Raw genomic sequence first — 20,988 nt, 5'->3', positions numbered from 1 at the left:
AATCTCCCCATGACATCATCATAGGGGAAGTTTGGCATACCCACAGGCACTCTTGCTACCAAACTCTATGCACAGATGTGATGCTCACAGAGAAGCATGAAGAAAAATGTGAGTGGGCCAAGGAGTATCAGGACAGAGGTAAGAAAGACAGGAAAGTGTGATAGAATGGCAGTCTTCCTACTCCAGGGTATAGAGTCCTCTCCATTAACCAGCAGGTAAAAGCACTTTTGTCAATCTGTGTAATAAATTTAAGATTAAATTTTGAATTTGAAATGGACAGACAGAAGTAAGCCTCCTTACTTGAAGGAGTACCGCCCTCACCACCAGTGGCATTTTTTTGGCCTTTATTCTTTAAGACTGAAAGTTTAGCACTAAACAGAGGCTGGCACACAAAAATCTCCTAAGAGAAATCCAGTTAACTGGCCTCTTTAAAAATGGCTACCATATATTGTTCATTGGGACAGAGGCTACATGCACTCAATGGCAAAAATGGCTAACTGCTCCCAGTGGCATGTAAAATTAAGCTGTATTCAAAGAAGATGTATGTGTAGAGACCACTCTATCATGTGGTCATATCACTTTCGCTAAGGACTCCATTAGCGAGGCTCTCACTTTCATTTTTCTCTCAACCCACAAAATTAACTTTCAGAGGGGTAGCCGTGTTTGCCGCTTTTACAGATCCAGACTAAGAGTCCTTTGGCACCTTATAGACTAACAGACGTACTGGAGCATAAGCTTGCGTGGCATGCATCTGACGAGGAAGGTATTCACCCACGAAAGCTTATGCTCCAATACATCTGTTCGTCTATAAAGTGCCACAGGACTCTTTGCCAAAATTAACTTTGTTAGTACGCAAGGTGTTATCTAAACTAGGAAGAGAGATGGGCTTTTTAAAAAGTGGGGGACCTAGCACCCTTTGAAACACCACTTACTCCCTAGTGTAAAATGCAGATTAACATCTTTAAAATCAAGTTAGCTAGTGAAGGGGTGTCAGCCAGCTAACAATTTTAAAATTGTTAAACTGTATCTACACTAGATGGTAAACCGTGCTTCAAAGGACTAGGTGCATGTATATTTAAAAAAAAAAAATGTATAAACAGGGAAGCTACTCATCACAGCAAATAGATGTCATGTCCCACCATTAGATGGGTCACTTATTTCCGTCTTATTTATCCACTCCCACTGAATTATTCTGCATCTGCCTCCACCTCCTTCTTGAAGCAAATGCCATGTTGAATTCACAGCATATTTAAACAAAAAAGTAGCCACCCCATCCCCCGTGCTTAAAATTAGGTAAGCACCTTGCTCACTTAGGGCCTAAAGCACATGGGTGCTAGGTCACATACTCCCCAGACTGGTTTCCCTCTTGCTTGACGGAACTAGTTTTCAGTGTGCCATTGGCAAGCTGGAAAATTAAAGCCAGATCTTTATTAGAAACTTTTGCCAGCTCAGCAATGTTGGTCAGTGGAGTGATTTTCTGGGCAACACTTTTTTTTGCAGTTTATACCTGCAAAAAATCCTACTGGAGAAGCACTTACAACTGCATAAAACTGCTTTTGCCCATATATCCTCTTTCACATAGAAAACTGGTATAAGTTAAAGCGGAAAAGAGTCCTGTGGCACCTTATAGACTAACAGATGTATTGGAGCATAACCTTTCGTGGGTTGAATACTCACTTCGTGGAAAAGCCTCTTTTCCTCCCCGGACACCAAACCTCTAATGTTAAAAGCCCTAACGCCACCCCTGCACTGTTCAGAGACCCAGCCCCAGTACCTTCCCCACATGCACTCCAGTACTGTTTATTGCTCACTCCTCCAGACTCAGATTCCCTCCTCAAAGGCACTTCTCTTCCCCTTCCCCCTAACAAGGTCTCCATTCCCTTACAGGCATCCTGCCAATCTTATACCCTTTCCCCAGGGCACTTTTTCCTCTCTTGTTTTCCCCTCAAATATCCATCTCACCAGGAGAAAAAGCAGAAGGGGAGCAGGTGAAACGCAACTTTGCTAAAAGCAAAGAATGAGGGCCCCCTTCCCTCCCGGATTCCCGTTTCCCCCCATGGAGCAGTATTTCTAACCCCAGTAATTCACAAGTCAAAGTCAGAATCCCACAGGCCACGATCACCGACTCTGACTTATGGGCCAGCTTCTGAACTCCCGCTAACCACCCGCAACACGCGTGATAATTATGGGTTAAAACATCAGCCTTAAGCGCCCTGAAAGGCGTACACAAAATCCCCAGCTCCCCCATGCCGCGGCATCCCCTCGCACGACACGGAGCCCGCCCCGGGTCCCTCACTGCAGGCGCCCTCGCCCCGCGCTGCCTTCAGCCGGTGGGGGAGGGAGGCTCCCGTCCCCCTCACCTGTACTGCTTGGGGTCACTGGGGGACTTGACAACGTCGGGGTCCCCCACGTTGGGCTTTGCCCTGCGGTCCCCTCCTTCCTCCGCAGACTCCTCCTGGAACGGGCGGCCCGTAGCGTCCCGGCCGCCCTCCCCGAGCTGCTGCCCCGAAGGCAGGTCCGGGCAACTGCATGAGGCCTTGTTCCTGCCGGGCATGGTGCGGGAGCTCCAAGGCTGCTGGCTGCGGGGAGGCGGCGGCGGCTTCGGGGCGGCTCGCACGGGCCAGCTGCGGCCGGCGCCTCGGAAGGCCTGGTCCGCACCAACTCTCGCTCCCGGCCTCCTCCGCGCTAGGGCGCCTAGGGCCCTCCACACCCACCGGTCCAGTCCCCCCGCCCGCCGGGCCGCGCCCCGAGCTCCGCCCCCTCCCCGGCACACAGCCTCACTCCCACCACGAGCGGCCGCGGCAGCAAAAGCGATTCTCACGTAGGCCTCCCCCTTCCAGCCAATCAGCACCCGACTTCAAGATCACATGGCCAGGACGACCCAATCGTAGCCCCAGCCAGGCCAGCACGACTCTGATTGGCAGAAAAGACGTCTGTGGCGTAGGGACCGGCAAACCGCAGTGATTCGGAAAGGGGGAAAGCGCGGAATCCAGCCAGCGGCGAAAAAAGGGAGCAGGATAGAGCGGAGTGTCAGGCTCCCTGCGGCAATTAGCGTGGCTCCTCCCCGCCCCCTCCTTTCAGGGCTCGGGCTGACTAATTAAGCCTATCTCCCCGCTCGTGCGTTGGACGCTTCCAACAGCCGTCTGGAGACGGTGTTTCTCTTCCCATTGGTTCTCTGACATGTCGCTCACTTCTAGCTGGACCAATCAGCTGGCGAGGAAGATTCCACCCAGGATAAAGTGAGAGACGGGTTGGAGTATTAAAGGTTTCAGAGCAGCAGTTGGGTTTGTCTGTATCTGCAAAAAGAACAAGCGTCCTTGCTGCGTCTTAGAGACTGACAAATTTATTAGAGCATAAACTTTCCTGGGCTACAGCCCACTTCATCAGATGCATAGAATGGAACATATAGTAAGAGGATATAGATATATACAGACACAGAAGGTGGAAGTTGCCATACCAACTGTAAGAGGCTAATTAATTAAGGTAAGCTATTATCAGCAGGAGAGAAAAACTTTTTTGTAGTGATAATCAAGATGACCCATTTAGCCAGTTGATAAGAAGGTGTGAGGATACTTAACATGGGGAAATAGATTTAGTATGTGTAATGGCCCAGCCACTCCCAGTCTCTATTCAAACCCAAGTTAATGGTATCTAGTTTGCATATTAATTCAGGTTCAGCAGTTTCTCCTTGGAGTCTGTTTTTAAGCTTTTCTGTTGCAAAATTGCCACCCTTAAACCTTTTACTGAGTGGCCAGAGAGGTTGAAGTGTTCTCCTAGTGGTTTTTGAATGTTATGATTCCTGATGTCAGATTTGTGTCCATTTATTCTTTTGCGTAGAGACTGTCCCGTTTGGCCAATGTACATGGCAGAGGAGCATTGCTGGCACATGATGGCATATATCACATTGGTAGATGTGCAGGTGAACGAGCCCCTGATGGTGTGGCTAATGTGGTTAGGTCCTATGATGGTGTCACTTGAATAAATATGTGGACAGAGTTGGCATCTGGCTTAGTTGCAAGGATAGGTTCCTGGGTTAGTGTTTTTGTTGTGTGGTGTGTGGTTGTTGGAGAGTATTTGCTTCAGGTTGCGGGGCTGTCTGTAAGCGAGGACTGGTCTGTCTCCCAAGATCTGTGAGAGTGAGGGATCGTCCTTCAGGATAGATTGTAGATGCTTGATGATGCGCTGGAGAGGGTTTAGTTGGGGGCTGAAGGTGACTGCTAGTGGCGTTCTGTTACTTTCTTTGTTGGGCCTGTCTTGAAGTAGGTGACTTCTGGGTACTCTTCTGGCTCTGTCAATCTGTTTCTTCACTTCAGCAGGTGGGTATTGTGGTTTTAAGAATGCTTGATAGAGATCTTATAGGTGTTTGTCTCTGTTTGAGGGATTGGAGCAAATGTGGTTGTATCTTAGAGCTTGACTGTAGATCGTGTGATGTGTCCTGGATGGAAGCTGGAGGCATGTAGGTAAGTATAGCGGTCAGTAGGTTTCCGGTATAGGGTGGTGTTTATGTGACCATCGGTTATTAGCACAGTAGTGTCCAGGAAATGGACCGCTTGTGTGGATTGGTCTAGGCTGAGGTTGATGGTGGGATGGAAATTGTTGAAATCATGGTGGATTCCTCAAGGGCTTCCTTTCCATGGGTCCAGATGATGAAGATGTCATTAATGTAGCGCAAGTAGAGTAGGGGCATTAGGGGACGAGAGCTGAGGAAGGGTTGTTCTAAGTCATCCATAAAAATGTTAGCATACTGAGGGGCCAAGCGGGTACCCATAGCAGTGCTGTGGACTTGAAGGTATATATTGTCCCTAGATGTGAAATAGTTGTGGATGAGGACAAAGTTACAAAGGTCAGCCATCAGGTTTGCTGTGACATTATCGGGGATACTGATACACTGGCTGGGTCATTACACCTATTGAATCTATTTCCCCATGTTAAGTATCCTCACACCTTCTTGTCAACTGTCTAAATGTGCCATCTTGATTATCACTAAAGTTTTTTTTCTCCTGCTGATAATAGCTCATACAGTTGGTATGGCAACTTCCACCTTGTGTGTGTGTATATGTATGTATGTATGTATGTGTGTGTGTGTGTGTGTATATATATATATATACAGAATCTTCTTACTATATGTTCCATTCTATGCATCCGATGAAGTGGGCTGTAGCCCACGAAAGCTTATGCTCTAATAAATTTGTTAGTCTCTAAGGTGCCACAAGTACTCCTATTCTTTTTGGGAGTATTAAAGTGCCATGTCCGGAGAGAGCTCCCTGCCCCTCCTGGGCTCACATGGGGATCCGCGCAGCACGATCCTGCCAACGCCTCGTTAATGGCTAGCCCTGGCTTGTGGGTGGGGCTAGAGGCAGCACAGAGCACATGGATGTGGCGGAGCCTGCCCCCCAGGTCCTGGTTAGTTTAAAGGGGGAGGTCTAGGGTTGCCAGCACTCAGGGTTGGGGGGGGCCGCCCCTGCGCCTTGGAACTTCTGGGAGCCACGAGGCATCAGATAGCCTGTCTGCGCCGCAACCTGACTTTTAATGGCCCTGTCAGCAGTACTAACTGGAGCCACCAGGTTTTCTTTTTAACCAGGTGTTCTGGTCAAAAACTGGACACTGGGCAACCCTGGGGGAGGGTTCTAGTTTTTGCTTCCCTGTAACAGAGCTGGGGAGGAGGAGGGGGAACAGAGCATTATGTAGCTCTGGTTGTTCCTGTGTGGGGTAGGAGGCCAGCATGGCTTTTCCCTCGCAGGTCAGTCTGAAGTTCCTTGCAGCATTTATCCTGAAGGCCAAGCCAGATTGGTGTCAATGGACGTGTTCCCTTTCTACTGCGTCTGACATAAAATGCTTGTTTGTGGGTTTGGTTCTGTTTCTGCGATTGGGTGTGTTGGGTTTGTTTGTTTCATGGCCACATGTGGAGCCCATGAATTGAAGTTGGAATTAGAGGCATGTCACAAGGGAATAGGAATCTCAGGCGTGGCACAAGAACCATAGGGAGATCCCCAGGGTGTTATAGGAGGAATTGTGTCTTCACAGGTTTCTAATGCACCTGTGTGCATGGCAGGTGTTCAGGCTGCACATCCTGTCAGTAAAGGAAGGAGGCGTACCCCCCCCCACCTCCCACTTCCTACCCTGTTTGGGATGATATGCTATGAGATACCAGGGTTCAATTCAGACTAACTGTGTCACCCCTGCCCTCTATCTCAGGGTGCTCTTTACAGTGCTCTGCTGCTGTATCCTCCAGCTTGGACTGCTCACAAATAGCATCCAGCATGCAAGTTACTCCAAGCTGTGTCTGCATGTGTGTGCTGCAGCCAGCCACAATTTTGCTCTTACCAGCCTGGGTTATACTGCAGGGTGACCCCAACACACTCCCAGTCTTAGATTTTCTCCCAGAAATGTTTGTAGTATGCTGTCCAGCCTTTTCTTGGACAGTACAAGTTATTATAAAGTCTGTTATTTCTTTAATAGAAATAATATGCATATAACTTGCCACCCCAAATGGTGCTCCATTTGGACAGGGTGAGAGGGGGTGTCTTAGGGTATTTGTCCCTTCTTTTTATAGTTTCAGTTCCACTGAAACATTTCCAGCTGTGTACCAGGAGACAAAAAGTATGTGGAAGTATGTTCCCTGCTGCTTCTTCTCACCTGTCTGAGCTTCCTTTCTCTCCCCTTCCTCCATGATGACTCTGTTTACTGCTTAAATGCACATGAAGCAGAGCGCACATTCCTTTGTTTAGGATAGACCTGTTTGCCAACGTCTGCTTGGGTAGAGTTGTGGGTGAACATGTGTTAATATCATCATACAGGGAAATATTATAAATTCAAATACAGTGTTGCCACATATAATTTACCAGGACAACAGTGACCCATAAACTGAGTTTTCAAATGATACCTCACGAGGCATACTTTGTACAAAGATTATTGCAATAGTATGTCAAATGTGAGCAGAGGAACATTCTATCCGATATGCATATTTGGGAGCAGACCCTTCAATTTGTGGCTGTCCTTTGCATGGGCAATGCAAGTGGAAGGACAAGTTTCCTTGAGCCACCTAACCTGCTGCACATCCTCAGTGGGGAGTGCAGAAACTGGAAGCAGGTTTTTTGGTAAGGTTTTGGCACATTAAGCCTTCAGAGCTCCGAACTCATAGTAATGCCAGTCCTGTGAAAAAATTTAATTAGTAATATAGTAGCAAGATAAGAAATCTTCAAGGAACCAAATGCAACAGTGGAGTAATCTAAATCTATATTCAAGGATAATTTACTATGCTTTTATTTATGTAGAGCCAAAAGAGTGTTAGGTGCTTTCCAGATCAGTACTATTTTCAAAAGTGACTCAGGAGCCAAAATCTCATTGAAAGTCAGTGGGATTTAAACTTAGGCTCCTAGTCACTCAGCTGCTTTTGAACATTTTATCCAGCATTTTTAACCTGAAGAGTTTACTCTCTAGATGGTCATCACACCCCGTTTATATATCCTTGGTGTGTGTGTTCTATTTGTCTCACTCAGGGCAGATCGTCCTGCGATATTTTTATCTCTTGTTTTGGTGGGGTATTTCTTTTACATATTTTCAAAGGATTGTTCTGAAACATTGGGAATAGGCCACATCGACCCTGATTGAATTGACCTCATAGGCACTGATTTCCCACAACCCACCCACCCACTTGGTAAGGCAACTCCCATTTTTCATGTGCTGTGTATTTATACCTGCTCCTGTATTTTCCACTCCATGCATCTGACGAAGTGGTTCTAGCCCAGGAAAGCTTTTGCCCAAATTAATTTGTTAGTCTCTAAGGTGCCACAAGGATTCCTCATTGTTTTTATTCTCCAGACAGTTACAACTTTCAGAGGAAGTTGCCCCAGCTGCACAGGTCCATGCAGACTTTATAAAATCCACAGAGATGAGCAAAAAAGGTCAGGGGGAGCAAAACTAAGAGGTCAGAGGATTACACAAATGAGGGGGATCCTTCCATGGGATGTCTGGGGGCGGGGGAGAAACAGAGAAGGTGTCACCTTTCAGAAGTTTTTTGACACAATAAGAAAAGGAGTACTTGTGGCACCTTAGAGACTAACCAATTTATTTGAGCATGAGCTTTCGTGAGCTACAGCTCACTTCATCGGATGCATACTGTGGAAATTGCAGAAGACATTATATACACAGACACCATGAAACAATACCTCCTCCCACCCCACTCTCCTGCTGGTAATAGCTTATCTAAAGTGATCATCAAGTTGGGCCATTTCCAGCACAAATCCAGGTTTTCTCACCCTCCGCCCCCCCACAGACAAACTCACTCTCTTGCTGGTAATAGCCCATCCAAAGTGACCACTCTCTTCACAATGTGTATGATAATCAAGGTGGGCCATTTCCTGCAGAAATCCAGGTTCTCTCACCCCCTCGCCCCCCTCCAAAAACCACACACACAAACTCACTCTCCTGCTGGTAATAGCCTATCCAAAGTGACCACTCTCCTTACAACCTGCATGAAAATCAAGGTGGGCCATTTCCAGCACAAATACAGGTTTTCTCACTCCCCCGCCCCCATACACACACAAACTCACTCTTCTGCTGGTAATAGCTCATCCAAAGTGACCACTCTCCCTACAATGTGCATGATAATCAAGGTGGGCCATTTCCTGCATAAATCCAGGTTTTCTCACCCCCCCACACACACACACAAACTCACTCTCCTGCTGGCAATAGCTCATCCAAACTGACCACTCTCCCCACAATGTGCATGACAATCAAGGTGGGCCACTTCCAGCATAAATCCAAGTTTAACCAGAACGTCGGGGGGGGGGGGGGGTGATGACATCTTCATCATCTGGACCCATGGAAAAGAAGCCCTTGAGGAATTCCACCATGATTTCAACAATTTCCATCCCACCGTCAACCTCAGCCTGGTCCAGTCCACACAAGAGATCCACTTCCTGGACACTACAGTGCTAATAAACAATGGTCACATAAACACCACCCTATACCGGAAACCTACTGACCGCTATTCCTACCTACATGCCTCCAGCTTTCACCCTGACCACACCACACGATCCATCGTCTACAGCCAAGCTCTGCGATACAACCGCATTTGCTCCAACCCCTCAGACAGACACAAACACCTACAAGATCTCTATCAAGCATTCTTACAACTACAATACCCACCTGCGGAAGTGAAGAAACAGATTGATAGAGCCAGAAGAGTTCCCAGAAGTCACCTACTACAGGACAGGCCTAACAAAGAAAATAACAGAACGCCACTAGCCGTCACCTTCAGCCCCCAACTAAAACTCCTCCAACGCATTATTAAGGATCTACAACCTATCCTGAAGGATGACCCAACACTCTCACAAATCTTGGGAGTCAGGCCAGTCCTTGCCTACAGACAGCCCCCCAACCTGAAGCGAATACTCACCAACAACCACATACCACACAACAGAACCACTAACCCAGGAACCTATCCTTGCAACAAAGCCCGTTGCCAACTGTGCCCACATATCTATTCAGGGGACACCATCACAGGGCCTAATAACATCAGCCATACTATCAGAGGCTCGTTCACCTGCACATCCACCAATGTGATATATGCCACCATGTGCCAGCAATGCCCCTCTGCCATGTACATTGGTCAAACTGGACAGTCTCTACGTAAAAGAATAAATGGACACAAATCAGATGTCAAGAATTATAACATTCATAAACCAGTTGGAGAACACTTCAATCTCTCTGGTCACGCAATCAGAGACATGAAGGTCGCTATCTTACAACAAAAAAACTTCAAATCCAGAGTCCAGCAAGAAACTGCTGAATTGGAATTCATTTGCAAATTGGATACTATTAATTTAGGCTTAAATAGAGACTGGGAGTGGCTAAGTCATTATGCAAGGTAGCCTATTTCCCCTTGTTTTTTCCTCTCCCCCCCCCCCCCCCGACGTTCTGGTTAAACTTGGATTTATGCTGGAAGTGGCCCACCTTGATTGTCATGCACATTGTGGGGAGAGTGGTCAGTTTGGATGAGCTATTGCCAGCAGGAGAGTGAGTTTGTGTGTGGGGGGGGGGGTGAGAAAACCTGGATTTATGCAGGAAATGGCCCACCTTGATTATCATGCACATTGTAGGGAGAGTGGTCACTCTGGATGAGCTATTACCAGCAGGAGAGTGAGTTTGTGTGTGTATGGGGGTGGGGGAGTGAGAAAACCTGTATTTGTGCTGGAAATGGCCCACCTTGATTTTCATGCAGGTTGTAAGGAGAGTGGTCACTTTGGATAGGCTATTACCAGCAGGAGAGTGAGTTTGTGTGTGTGGTTTTTGGAGGGGGGTGAGGGGGTGAGAGAACCTGGATTTCTGCAGGAAATGGCCCACCTTGATTATCATACACATTGTGAAGAGAGTGGTCACTTTGGATGGGCTATTACCAGCAAGAGAGTGAGTTTGTCTGTGGGGGGGGCGGAGGGTGAGAAAACCTGGATTTGTGCTGGAAATGGCCCAACTTGATGATCACTTTAGATAAGCTATTACCAGCAGGAGAGTGGGGTGGGAGGAGGTATTGTTTCATGGTGTCTGTGTATATAATGTCTTCTGCAATTTCCACAGTATGCATCCGATGAAGTGAGCTGTAGCTCACGAAAGCTCATGCTCAAATAAATTGGTTAGTCTCTAAGGTGCCACAAGTACTCCTTTTCTTTTGGCGAACACAGACTAACACGGCTGTTACTCTGAATTTTGACACAATATTTTTCTGCCTTATTCAGCCACCAGATGGACCCCAAAGCACATGTTACCTGGAGCTCATTCTCTCCATGGAACATACAGCTTTTCATTTAGGAATCCGCATTCAGTGTGGCAAGTATTCCATAACTACCAAATCTATTGAGCACCTTGAGGTAGTTCTCTATCCTCCACAGTTTTCAGTAGAGATGGTCTGGAAACAGACCACACCCCTTCTTCCCTAAACTTGGTATCTACTGCTAGGGATCTGCTAGTTTGCACTAAGGCTGGTCAGGCATGAACAAGAGCATGTCCTTAAAAACGAGGATCCCTGCTCTGTGCAGCGACTGCAATTCAGAGCTCCCCTGCCCCTGGAAGCATGGGCTGCTGACCGGGGAAATGGCTTGAGAGCCTTGGAAACAGGATGGTACTTTCTCTCTCTCTCTCTCTCTCTCTCTCTCTCTCTCTCTCTCTTTCTGGCTTCCCAAAAACCTAGAACTCTTGATTTTTGTAGGCCACGAAAGAATATTGACTTTTTATTTGGACTACTTTAACCCTCCTGTAATGGGGCAGAGCATAGGTGCCAGCTTTTTTGTTTGCCAGGGGGTGCTCAGCCCCAGGTCCTGCCCCCACTCCACCCCTACCCCTTCCTGCCCCTGCTCCACCCCTACCCTGCCTCTTCCCTCCCCCGAGAGCACCCCATCCCTACTCTTCCCCCTCCCTCCCAGCACCTCCTGCATGCTGCGGAACAGCTGATGGCAGCAGGCAGGAGGCACTGGGAGGGAGTGGGAGGAACTGATCAGCAGGGCCGCTGGTGAGCAGGAGGTGCTGGGGGGCAGCTGATTGCCAGTGGGTGCTAAGCCCCCGCTAATTTTTTGCTGTGGGTGCTCCAGCCTTGCAGCACTCACGGAGTTGGCACTTATGGGGTAGAGGCCCTGAACAGCACAGCCAGAAGGCCATGCCCTAGACTCTTTGACAAGAGCAGTGCCCATCCTCTCGCCAAGGGGATGCTAAAGAATATAACCTACTATGGGGAGAGAGGGTGGTTCAGCCTCTGTGCCGATGCAATTCATGGCCTCTCTCTCTTTCAGTACTGCCACCTTGGGCAACTGATGAGGTGGACACCTGTCCAGTGAATGCTGGTGTGAGACCATCAGGTGCTTTCATACTGGCCAATGAATAGCTGCCAACAGCAACAATTGTACTGACCTTTACCGGAAAATAGGTCACAGCATGACACCCTACAGTGGCGGCTGGTTCCCAGATTAACTGAGGAGGCTGAATGTCACAAGCTGCCTCCTCCCATTCAGGTGGGTCATAATTCCAAAGTGGAAAAATGAGGACCCTGCTAGGAGGAGGAGGAGGATTAAGAAAGTTGATGGGCAAACGGGAAAGAAAGAGGCATCTCTTCCCTCTGCCTCCCCATCTTTACCAGGAAAATGACACTTCACTGCAAATGGTAGGATGGGAGAAAACAGTATTTTCCCCTCTAAACCTGTCACTGTGCTCTACTAGCGCCCTCTCTCCCTGCTATCTAGCTTTCCCCTCCCATCTCCCACCAACCCTGCCACACACACCACCAGGTCACCCACATCTTCAGTCACCAGTTGATTCCATTCTTCCCTGCATTCAGCCTATTCCCCGTCTCACCTTAGAACCTCTCAAATTCCCTCATCTCCTTCCAGTCCAGCCCTCACCAGTTCAGAGATGCATCTCCTGTTCCCCCACCCCAACCCTCCCCAGTATGAGAGACTCTCTTCTTCCTTTAATTTCACAGCTGAGAACCACCACCCTCAGCTCTGAACCCTTTCCATCAAGTTATTTTTTGTTACTAGTTAAATAAGTTATCCTAAAACCTGCCTGTCACCACTGAAGTATTATACCTGCTACCCTGCTAATGCTTGCTTTACCATTCAGCCTACAGCAACTCCTTCCCCACAGTGGTTCCTAATGATAACTGCTGCCCAAGGAACACTATCTGGCAGAAAAGGCACAAGCAGCTCAGTTTAATTCCAAAAGATTCAGAAAAAGACCTCCTCTTCCCCCAGAGATGACTCCATCCTTACTATTTGTTGAGATAAGTAACGTAGCTCGCACTCAAGCAGTCTCTAGCCATGTTCAGAGACTAAATAATGTTTTTTTATTTTGTCAGCTTCATAAATATAGATACAATATGTACACTCCTAGCGCTGCACAAATTGCATGTTCACCACCTGATTAGAAATACCCCACAAAAGAGAGCATTTATTTTAGAGAGACAACTTTTGAGAGCAAGAATTAGCAATATCCAAATACACACTATAGCAAGGCTTTGATTCACTAGCACGATAGATATAGAAGCTACATTAAGTCTAGTTGGTTTTCCATGCCAGAAAATTACTAGCCTTCGTATTAAAAGCATTTGAGGTATGACAGAAGGACACATTTTCAAAGGCAGCCTGAGGCCCTAATCCTGCTAGTTACAGTGCAGTGGACAGATCCCTGCACGGCACCCCACCAATTTCAGTGATCACCTCACTGATGCCACGGCCACTTGCACAGAATAACTTGCACAACTCTGGCCTAAATTTGCAATTTTGTGTGCAAAAAAAATAGGCTAATTTGACATCACTGATTTGTATGTACAAATGCCATTTGTACTCTCACATTTGAGTCTGTGTGCATAACACTTAGTCCTGCCGTGAGTGCAGGGGCCTGGACTAGACGACCTTTCATTGTCCCTTCAAGTCCTATGATAAATAATTATATGAGCAAATAGACATGTGGCCTAGAAAGTTTGAGAGATCTGTGAAAGTAGCCTCCCACGTTTGTGTATATATACATGCTACAAATCTGGCTACTACATATATATCCACACACAATTGTACTCATATAGATATTTTGTATATAATACCCTTAGTGTCACAAATGTTGGATGTTTAAAGGCATGCTATATCTAAACTGTAAAAATTGCATCCCAGAAAGAAGCAGGCCATGGGATGTTGATATTTCAGTTTTTCAGGATCTCAGTCATCTGTTGTTCACTGTCGCCATTTTTATGCCTTCATTATTTTTACTTTGTTACTTTATTATGTTACTTCAGTTTTTTTACTTTGTATTTAAGTCTGAAACTAGAAGAAATAACGTCATCCTAAGTGCAACCTTCTAGCACAAATTTTTTTAAAAGTCAAGAACAATGTGAAAACAAGAAATACATGTAACACATAAACCAGGCTGGGGATTGGAACTGTGGTGTTATACACATTACAGGCCCTCCTGCTGGTGGATTTTTCCATTTAATTTTAGGGTTGCATACAACTTGATATCTGTCCCTCCACAGAGTTTGTTCTGTCAGCTGACCAAGTTGAAAGGAGAAGTTCTCCTTTGCAAGGCAGAACAGCTAGGCTGATCAAGGTTAATAGGAGGAACATCTTAGCTTTTAAGATCCATGTTGATCATTTTAGCTGAGTTGTATGCATGCTGTTGTTTGCAGATCTGGTCACCTCATCTCAAAAAAGATATATTGGAATTGGAAAAGGTACAGGAAAGGGCAACAAAAATGATTAGGGGTAGGGAACAGCTTCCATATGAGGATAGATTAATAAGACTGGGACTTTTCAGCTTGGAAAAGAGACGACTAAGTGGGGATATGATAGAGGTCTATAAAAATATGAATGGTGTGGCAAAAGTAAATAAGGAAGTACTATTTACTCCCTCTCATTATACAAGAACTAGGGGGTCACCAAATGAAATTAATAGGCAGCTGGTTTAAAACAAACAAAAGGAAGTATTTTTTCACACAGCGCACAGTCAACCTGTGGAACTCTTTGCCAGAGGATGTTGTGAAGGCCAAGACTATAACAGGGTTTAAATAAAACCTAGATAAGTTCATGGAAGATAGGTCCAACAATGGCTGTCAGCCAAGATGGGCAGGGATGCAAAACCATACTCTGAAGTGTCCCTAGCCTCTGTTTGCCAGAAGCTGGGAATGGGTGACACGGACTGGATCACTTGATGACCTATTCTGTTAATTCCCTCTGAAGCACCTGGCATTGGCCACTGTCGGAAGACAGGATACTGGGCTAGATGGACCATTGGTCTGACCGAGTATGGATGTTCTTATATATGTGTCTGATGGTTAAATAGACTTGTCATTCCATAAAACCATACATGTGCATATGTCAGCCTTTGGTGTTTCTCCTCCATGTTTCTAACATTATCTAATCAACCACTGTAGAATTAGAACCATTCTGATAATGTTAATAGTCACAAGAGTGCTGGTTCCTGTTCCCATTGCAACCAAACTCCTACTGACTTCAGTGGGAGCAGGATTGGGCCCTTAATTACCTAGAAAACATATATTTAAGTTTTAAGAAAGTGTCTCTAGAAGCCTTAGTTAGAAGCTCTTTCTGGGTAAAATTGGAGATGGTCCCAACCCAAAAACTACCATGCTGATTTCCAATGGAAATCAATGCATTAGATATTGCTGGCTGCAGTAACTCCCTCCAGTGCATGAAGCAACTCAAAGGGAACAGGGAAGGATTGTACAGGTGTGAAAGTGGGATTTAATAGCAGCATGACTCCAAATGGATCCATTTTGCTAGGGGACTTTGAAAGCCATGCAAAAGGGATGATCGTTTTTTGGGATGAACTGGACTTTGCACAGTTTTCTGCTGACTTCTAAGAGTGTCATGCCCTCTTTCTTTTATGCCGGAGTTCAAGCACCTCCTCACGAGGGGTAGGTATGTCAGAAGCTCTGTGAGATTTGCCTTGGGCTTAAACTCTAGTTTTGTGTGCACAGGTTATCCTTCCCCAGGTTTCCTTGCTGGAGGGTTGGTTGTATTATATAAAGCACTGTACTATTTGTCCCTTGGAGGTTTCCCTATAAATCTATATTTAATTCAATTATCATGCTGAAGAAAAGTAATTATTCTGATAATAAAACAAATTTAATTATTCTTTCCCTTTAATAACCAGAGCCCCCACAAATATATCATGGGAGTTAACCTTGACTACAAGCTCAGGACTTTTTGCAGGTAGATTTCACTACTTAGCTTGTAAGCTCTTTGGGGCAGGAACCGCCTTTTTGTTCTTTATCTGTACAGCTCCAAGCACAATGAGGTTGTGGTCCATGACTGGGGCTTCTAGGTGCTATGGCAATATAAATAATAAATAAAAGTAGATATAACAGCTGTTCTGGTAGATCACTTAGTTTAAGAGCAACAAGACAGACTGGTTACAAACACTCACATGTTGGCTCCCAATAATGTGGTCTGAGATATTGGCGTTCAAGGTTAAATGTGCTATACTTGGCCCTGCATGAGCCCAGAATTAGGGAAGTGCTCTCTGCTTCGGCTCTGATTCTTATGCTAAACCTCTGAAGAGGCATGGCACAATATTCAACTCCCATTCTCTTGATTTTCTTGGTGGTCCCAGTGTATCAAATAGAAATGGATCCGTCTTGCTACCCAGTCCTGCTGCATCAAACAAAACAGCAGAGTTTTACATCAAAGAGCATGGTCATCTCCTCCCCAAAGTCTTGAGATGTTCTGGGTTTTTGGGATGTAAAGACAGGATTTACTTTCCTGTTTTGTGAGGGAACTCTGGGTTTCTTCTTTTCTGTTTTTTAAAACAGATCTTTTCCTTTCTGATCTTTTTATGTTCAGTGATCTTTATCAGTGGTTGAGCTGCATATTGGTATAGAGGTCTCTCCCCAGCAAAAGGGCCTATAACAACAAAGCAACATTCTCTATGGGAATAATCTAAACATACATTTATAGTATTATAAAATTCTTACAGTTCAGTGTAATTCACCCATTAACACTAGGTGCACTTACAATATATATTTAGGTTTTCTGTTTGTTTTACAATATTAGGTGTATTAGATGTATTTAACATTAAACTTTCCAGGACATTTAACAGCCACGTCCATTTCCACTATAACAGAAACTTCAGCCTTTAGACGATATGGTAATACAGCATCACATGTGAAAAGATAAAGTGTGTTCAGGGAAGGGGAGAGAGAGAGATTTCACAGAGATTAAAATCACTAGCAGGAACAGTTCTGCTGCAAAGAGGGTGGGTTGTCTGTGAGTCGCATGTTCTTCCCAGAACTGCCTCTGGATGGGTCAGACTCTATACTCTCTGACATCTTTTCACAGATTATATCCACTAGGCGCTCAAAGACCTGTCTCACATTGATGTTCTCTTTGGCACTGGCATCAAAATAATCAAAACCTGTGAAGGAAGCAAAAAATAAATTTAAAAAAAAATCAATAAGTCTGATTATATAAAGAATGCTTGAAGTAAGTGTAATGATCTGTTTAAAACGCCAACAACTTGTTTTGTATTCATTCGGTAGCCAAGAAACACTTCAGAAATACAGGACGTCCAAGCAGATTGAAGCTGTCCTGGCTCAGCTGAGTGAGTCTAAGGGGCAAGGCCACTCTTAATACTACCATGGCAAAGAGCTTTCTAAGCAGTGCTGATGAGCAGGCCCCTAAAGCACTGTTCCCTTCTGATCAGAGAACAGCAAGGTTGGAATTATGTGATGTTACTGATGATTCCAGGGTTGCTTTTTTTTTTTTTTCTAGCATGCCATTGGCATCCTGCACCCATGAAGCAGTCAGCCATGACACCACACAGGTCAACCTTCCTGCCCACTCAGAACAAATCGAGGAGCTTAGCCCTCCTTAACTATGAATTTGAATTCTTGCATGAGACTTCAGCCCAGTGCCTCAGCCATGAGCAGAATATCAATGCACTGAACCCACACTGTCATCTCCTACAATTCTTTATCTTCCCATTCCCAGAAGTCTAGGAGACTAATCGTTATTTACAAGAATTATGTTGTTACTTCTCTTCTTCCTGCTATTATATTGCCTACAGCAAGAAGTCAAACTACCATATAAATAATCTGCTTTGCAATAAATTACAATCCATGGTGATTTGTATCATGAGCTTTTGTAGCACATCAGCTCTCATGTCCCATTACTAAACCAAGGAAAAGAAAAGCCCATTTAACTGACTAGTTTGTCTTCATTTTGTGACTACAAGTCTCATTGTTTCAATCTGTAAAATAACAAGTAAGTTTCTAAACACTTTTATCACTTCAGAATCATTTTTTTGAAAAGGTTCCTCAGTTTTAACAGGATAAAATAACTGGCAACGCCAATACCAACACTAAGCCATTGGCTGTAACTATGCTACTTGAATCATTAGACTGGTAGTTCTCAAACTTGTGTACTGGTGACCCCTTTCACATAGCAAGCCTCTGAGTGCGATCCCCCTTATAAATTAAAAACACTTTTAAATATATTTAACACCATTATAAATGCTGAAGGCAAAGCAAGGTTTGGGGTGGAGGCTGACAGCTTGCAACCCCCCCCCCCCATGTAATAACCTCGTGACCCCCTGATGGGCCCCAACCCCCCCCCCCCCCCCCCCCCCAGTTTGAGAACTCCTGCATTAGACAATTTGAAGAGGTCAACTTTTAAAATTGGTCCTTAGTGACAGTAATATAATAACCTATCAACAAAAAACAAGAGACTCCAGATAAATCTCTGCCAACAAGAATACCTCAGCTTGTTTAACTTATAGTCACTGGGGAGCTGATTCCTGAAAGGCACAGAACAGGGAAGACAAAGGGGACAAAGGTAATTTTAAGCTATCTTCATGGACTGTCCTGCAGCCTAGAATCCTCATAGTGTAGTAGGAGGATTTTATGTTTGTATTTTGTATAATTTAAAATGAAGGATAAAGAATAATAATGTAGCATGTATTAAATGTATTGGTGTATGATTTGACCATATCCTGCCAGGCACTCTTTCTGAAAGCAGAAAGGAATGGCCTAATGGGCCATTGGTAAAGATGCATCAGCCAGAATCCATATCTGAGCTGATTTCAAGGCAGTAACAGACCTTTTAGGGTCACCACTTTGTTGTAGGTTTAATACTTTAAAATAAGTAAAAGAATGCAATGATTGTTTTCTCTTGCATTGCAATTTGATGTTCCTGTTCAAATGCTCCGTGTAAATCAATTCTGTGTTGTGTGTGAATGAGGAATGTGTGTGTTAAGAGATAAGTGTGAAGGCATCACCGAACTGGATGTTCTAGGGAGAAACCAAGGACAGACGTAAGGGCACCAGACGATTGCAACAAGCCCCTATTGAGATGTCAGAGGAGGACAGGTTGACGACTCTAAAGATGAGACAGGCACCTATCAATGGGGACAAGATGGCTGTGATCAAAACCAGCATGGGGTAACTCCCTGGGAGACTTAATGAAAGAACAAGATAAAGAATGAGAAGGACAATTTAAGAAAACAAACACTCGTCAAACAAGAATTGATTACAGCATGATGGTGCAAAACTCATTGGTCCCAATGAAGGAAAATCACTATATAAACAAGGGGCCTTGCCATGAAACTTTGGGTTCGTCCTGCAAAGACTTCTTCGGCGCATCGTGTCACGACCGACAGAACCCAGCTCCTACTTACCCGTGATTAACCTAGCTGGCCGCTAGATTGATCCGGACTCTGGCGGGAGGGAGGGAGAGGAGAGTGTGTGTGTAATTGAATGCATATGCTAATTGTTGTATCTTCAATAAACACGGCGTTTTGCCTTTTCCCCTGAAAAAGATCCCGCGTGCTTCTTATAAGCATAACAATGACACTTGGTACTTCTATGATGGGGGAATATGCATATACATATTATACACACCCGGTTTGGGGTTGAAATCAGCCCAGGAGTCTGCAGTTTGATATATTTCATCCAGACCAATTCAAATGTTTTCGTCACAGATGTTGAGGGAAAATATTAATGGAAATTCTGCTTATTACTAAATAGGCACTGCTGTAATGGACCAGATCCATTACATGTGGACCAGTATTCAGTTTTTGACAGTGGTCAGGAATGGATGCATACAGAGGAAGGTTCAAGGAACCACCTATGGCATAACTCACCCACAAGGGAATTTTTGGCCTAACTTCAGGCATGTCTTGATGCACGAAAGTTTATAACCTTAATATATTCCTATTGTAGGATCAATAATTATTGTCCTAAAAATATTAAATATCAAAATTCCTGTTCATGACTGAAGTCAAAAGTAGTGCCAAGGATGCAAGATGAGCCTCCAATTGATAACTTGATTAAGTTAATCAATGCAAACTCCTCACCTCAAGCAGACATTGACTAAGAACATCATCTCAGATTATTTTATTGCTCCTATAAATGGTTAGAGAAACATGCATAGGCATAACCTTTACATGAAGGCATTAATATGAAAGCTAACAGTTTAAGCAGGCAATAACCAATTAATCAAACTTCTTTCCCCTCACAAATTAATTTCAGATAACATTGTACATAATGCCACATCATCACTTAGAAAAGCTGCCTGATAAAATCTGAAATAGTTTAAAACAGACAATGTTTCATACGTTATGAGGCTTGAGCAGAGTGGAAGTGCCAGGAGCTTCCAGAAACATAATTAGCTTTTGCTTTCTTCTACCAGTGGGGATATATTTCTTCTTGATGCCTTTGACAAGGTCAGGGATAGGTCAAGAGGTGCAAGTGTGGATTCTTCATTAAAGTAGTTTTGTACTGATGTAATCAGTTGTTATGGAGACAACGTGCAGTGTGTATGTATGCATGCAGACAAGACGCCCTTTGAAATATCTCAGACATAAGGATTTAGACTCAAGATATAAGGATTTAGACTCAAGATATAAGGAATTTTTTGGTAATGAAAACAAACAAATGAACATCTTAGAAAAAAAATAGAAGATGGGATAGTAGCTCAAACAGAAGTTCATGTTTGGTTGTAATACGCTTAGGCATTAGGGTCCAAATTTTCAATCACTGAAAGTTAAATTTCTCTTGAAAAATATGCACACACCCATGCAAACTATGTAAAACATGCAGTTGTGAATGCAAGTTAGGTATCTGTTTTGCAAATGTTTATATTCTCAGGTGCATACTGGGTGCTTGTGTGAGAAAAGGACCCATTACATCTTTTGCAAACTAAACATGCGTTTGTTTATTTCATTAGTACCATACTTAATAGGGCTTCTGTTTTTCAGTGTTTATTTTTAGCAATTTTTGAGTTTTATGTAGATGTCCACAATCAGGGGATTTCAGGGCTCTCTCTTTTATTAAACTGTAATGAGTTAAAGTATAGTAAATATATTATTAATTATATTATTATATACTGTAATGAGTAATCTCTTTGTAATGTTCCCTAGTGTGCTTTAATGTAGAGCTGTTTCATACAGCTCTACATTAAAGTGCACTTAGGGACCCTTTAGTGAGCACCAGCAGGG

At 44.5% G+C, this 20,988-nt stretch overlaps 2 protein-coding genes across 4 annotated transcripts in view; both read right to left on the bottom strand.

Moving 5' to 3' along the window:
- NRDC (nardilysin convertase) overlaps positions 1 to 2,689 on the bottom strand; it is a 44,877-nt gene extending 42,188 nt beyond the window's left edge. The window contains exon 1 of the mRNA XM_074961745.1: positions 2,361 to 2,689. Within this exon, the coding sequence (XP_074817846.1) occupies positions 2,361 to 2,554 (194 nt within the window). The 5' untranslated portion in view covers positions 2,555 to 2,689. The remainder of the gene's footprint in view (positions 1 to 2,360) is intronic.
- Positions 2,690 to 12,849: 10,160 nt separating this feature from the next.
- RAB3B (RAB3B, member RAS oncogene family) overlaps positions 12,850 to 20,988 on the bottom strand; it is a 120,320-nt gene continuing 112,181 nt past the window's right edge. For all 3 annotated transcript variants that reach the window (XM_074961744.1, XM_074961742.1, XM_074961743.1), the window contains one exon: positions 12,850 to 16,908. In XM_074961744.1, coding sequence (XP_074817845.1) covers positions 16,721 to 16,908 — 188 coding nt within the window. In that variant the 3' untranslated portion in view covers positions 12,850 to 16,720. The remainder of the gene's footprint in view (positions 16,909 to 20,988) is intronic.

Source organism: Natator depressus, chromosome 8 (genome assembly GCF_965152275.1).
Source record: "Natator depressus isolate rNatDep1 chromosome 8, rNatDep2.hap1, whole genome shotgun sequence".
NCBI lineage: Eukaryota > Metazoa > Chordata > Testudines > Cheloniidae > Natator > Natator depressus.
Note: the sequence above shows the minus strand (reverse complement) of the source record. Positions and strands in the feature narration are given on the sequence as shown.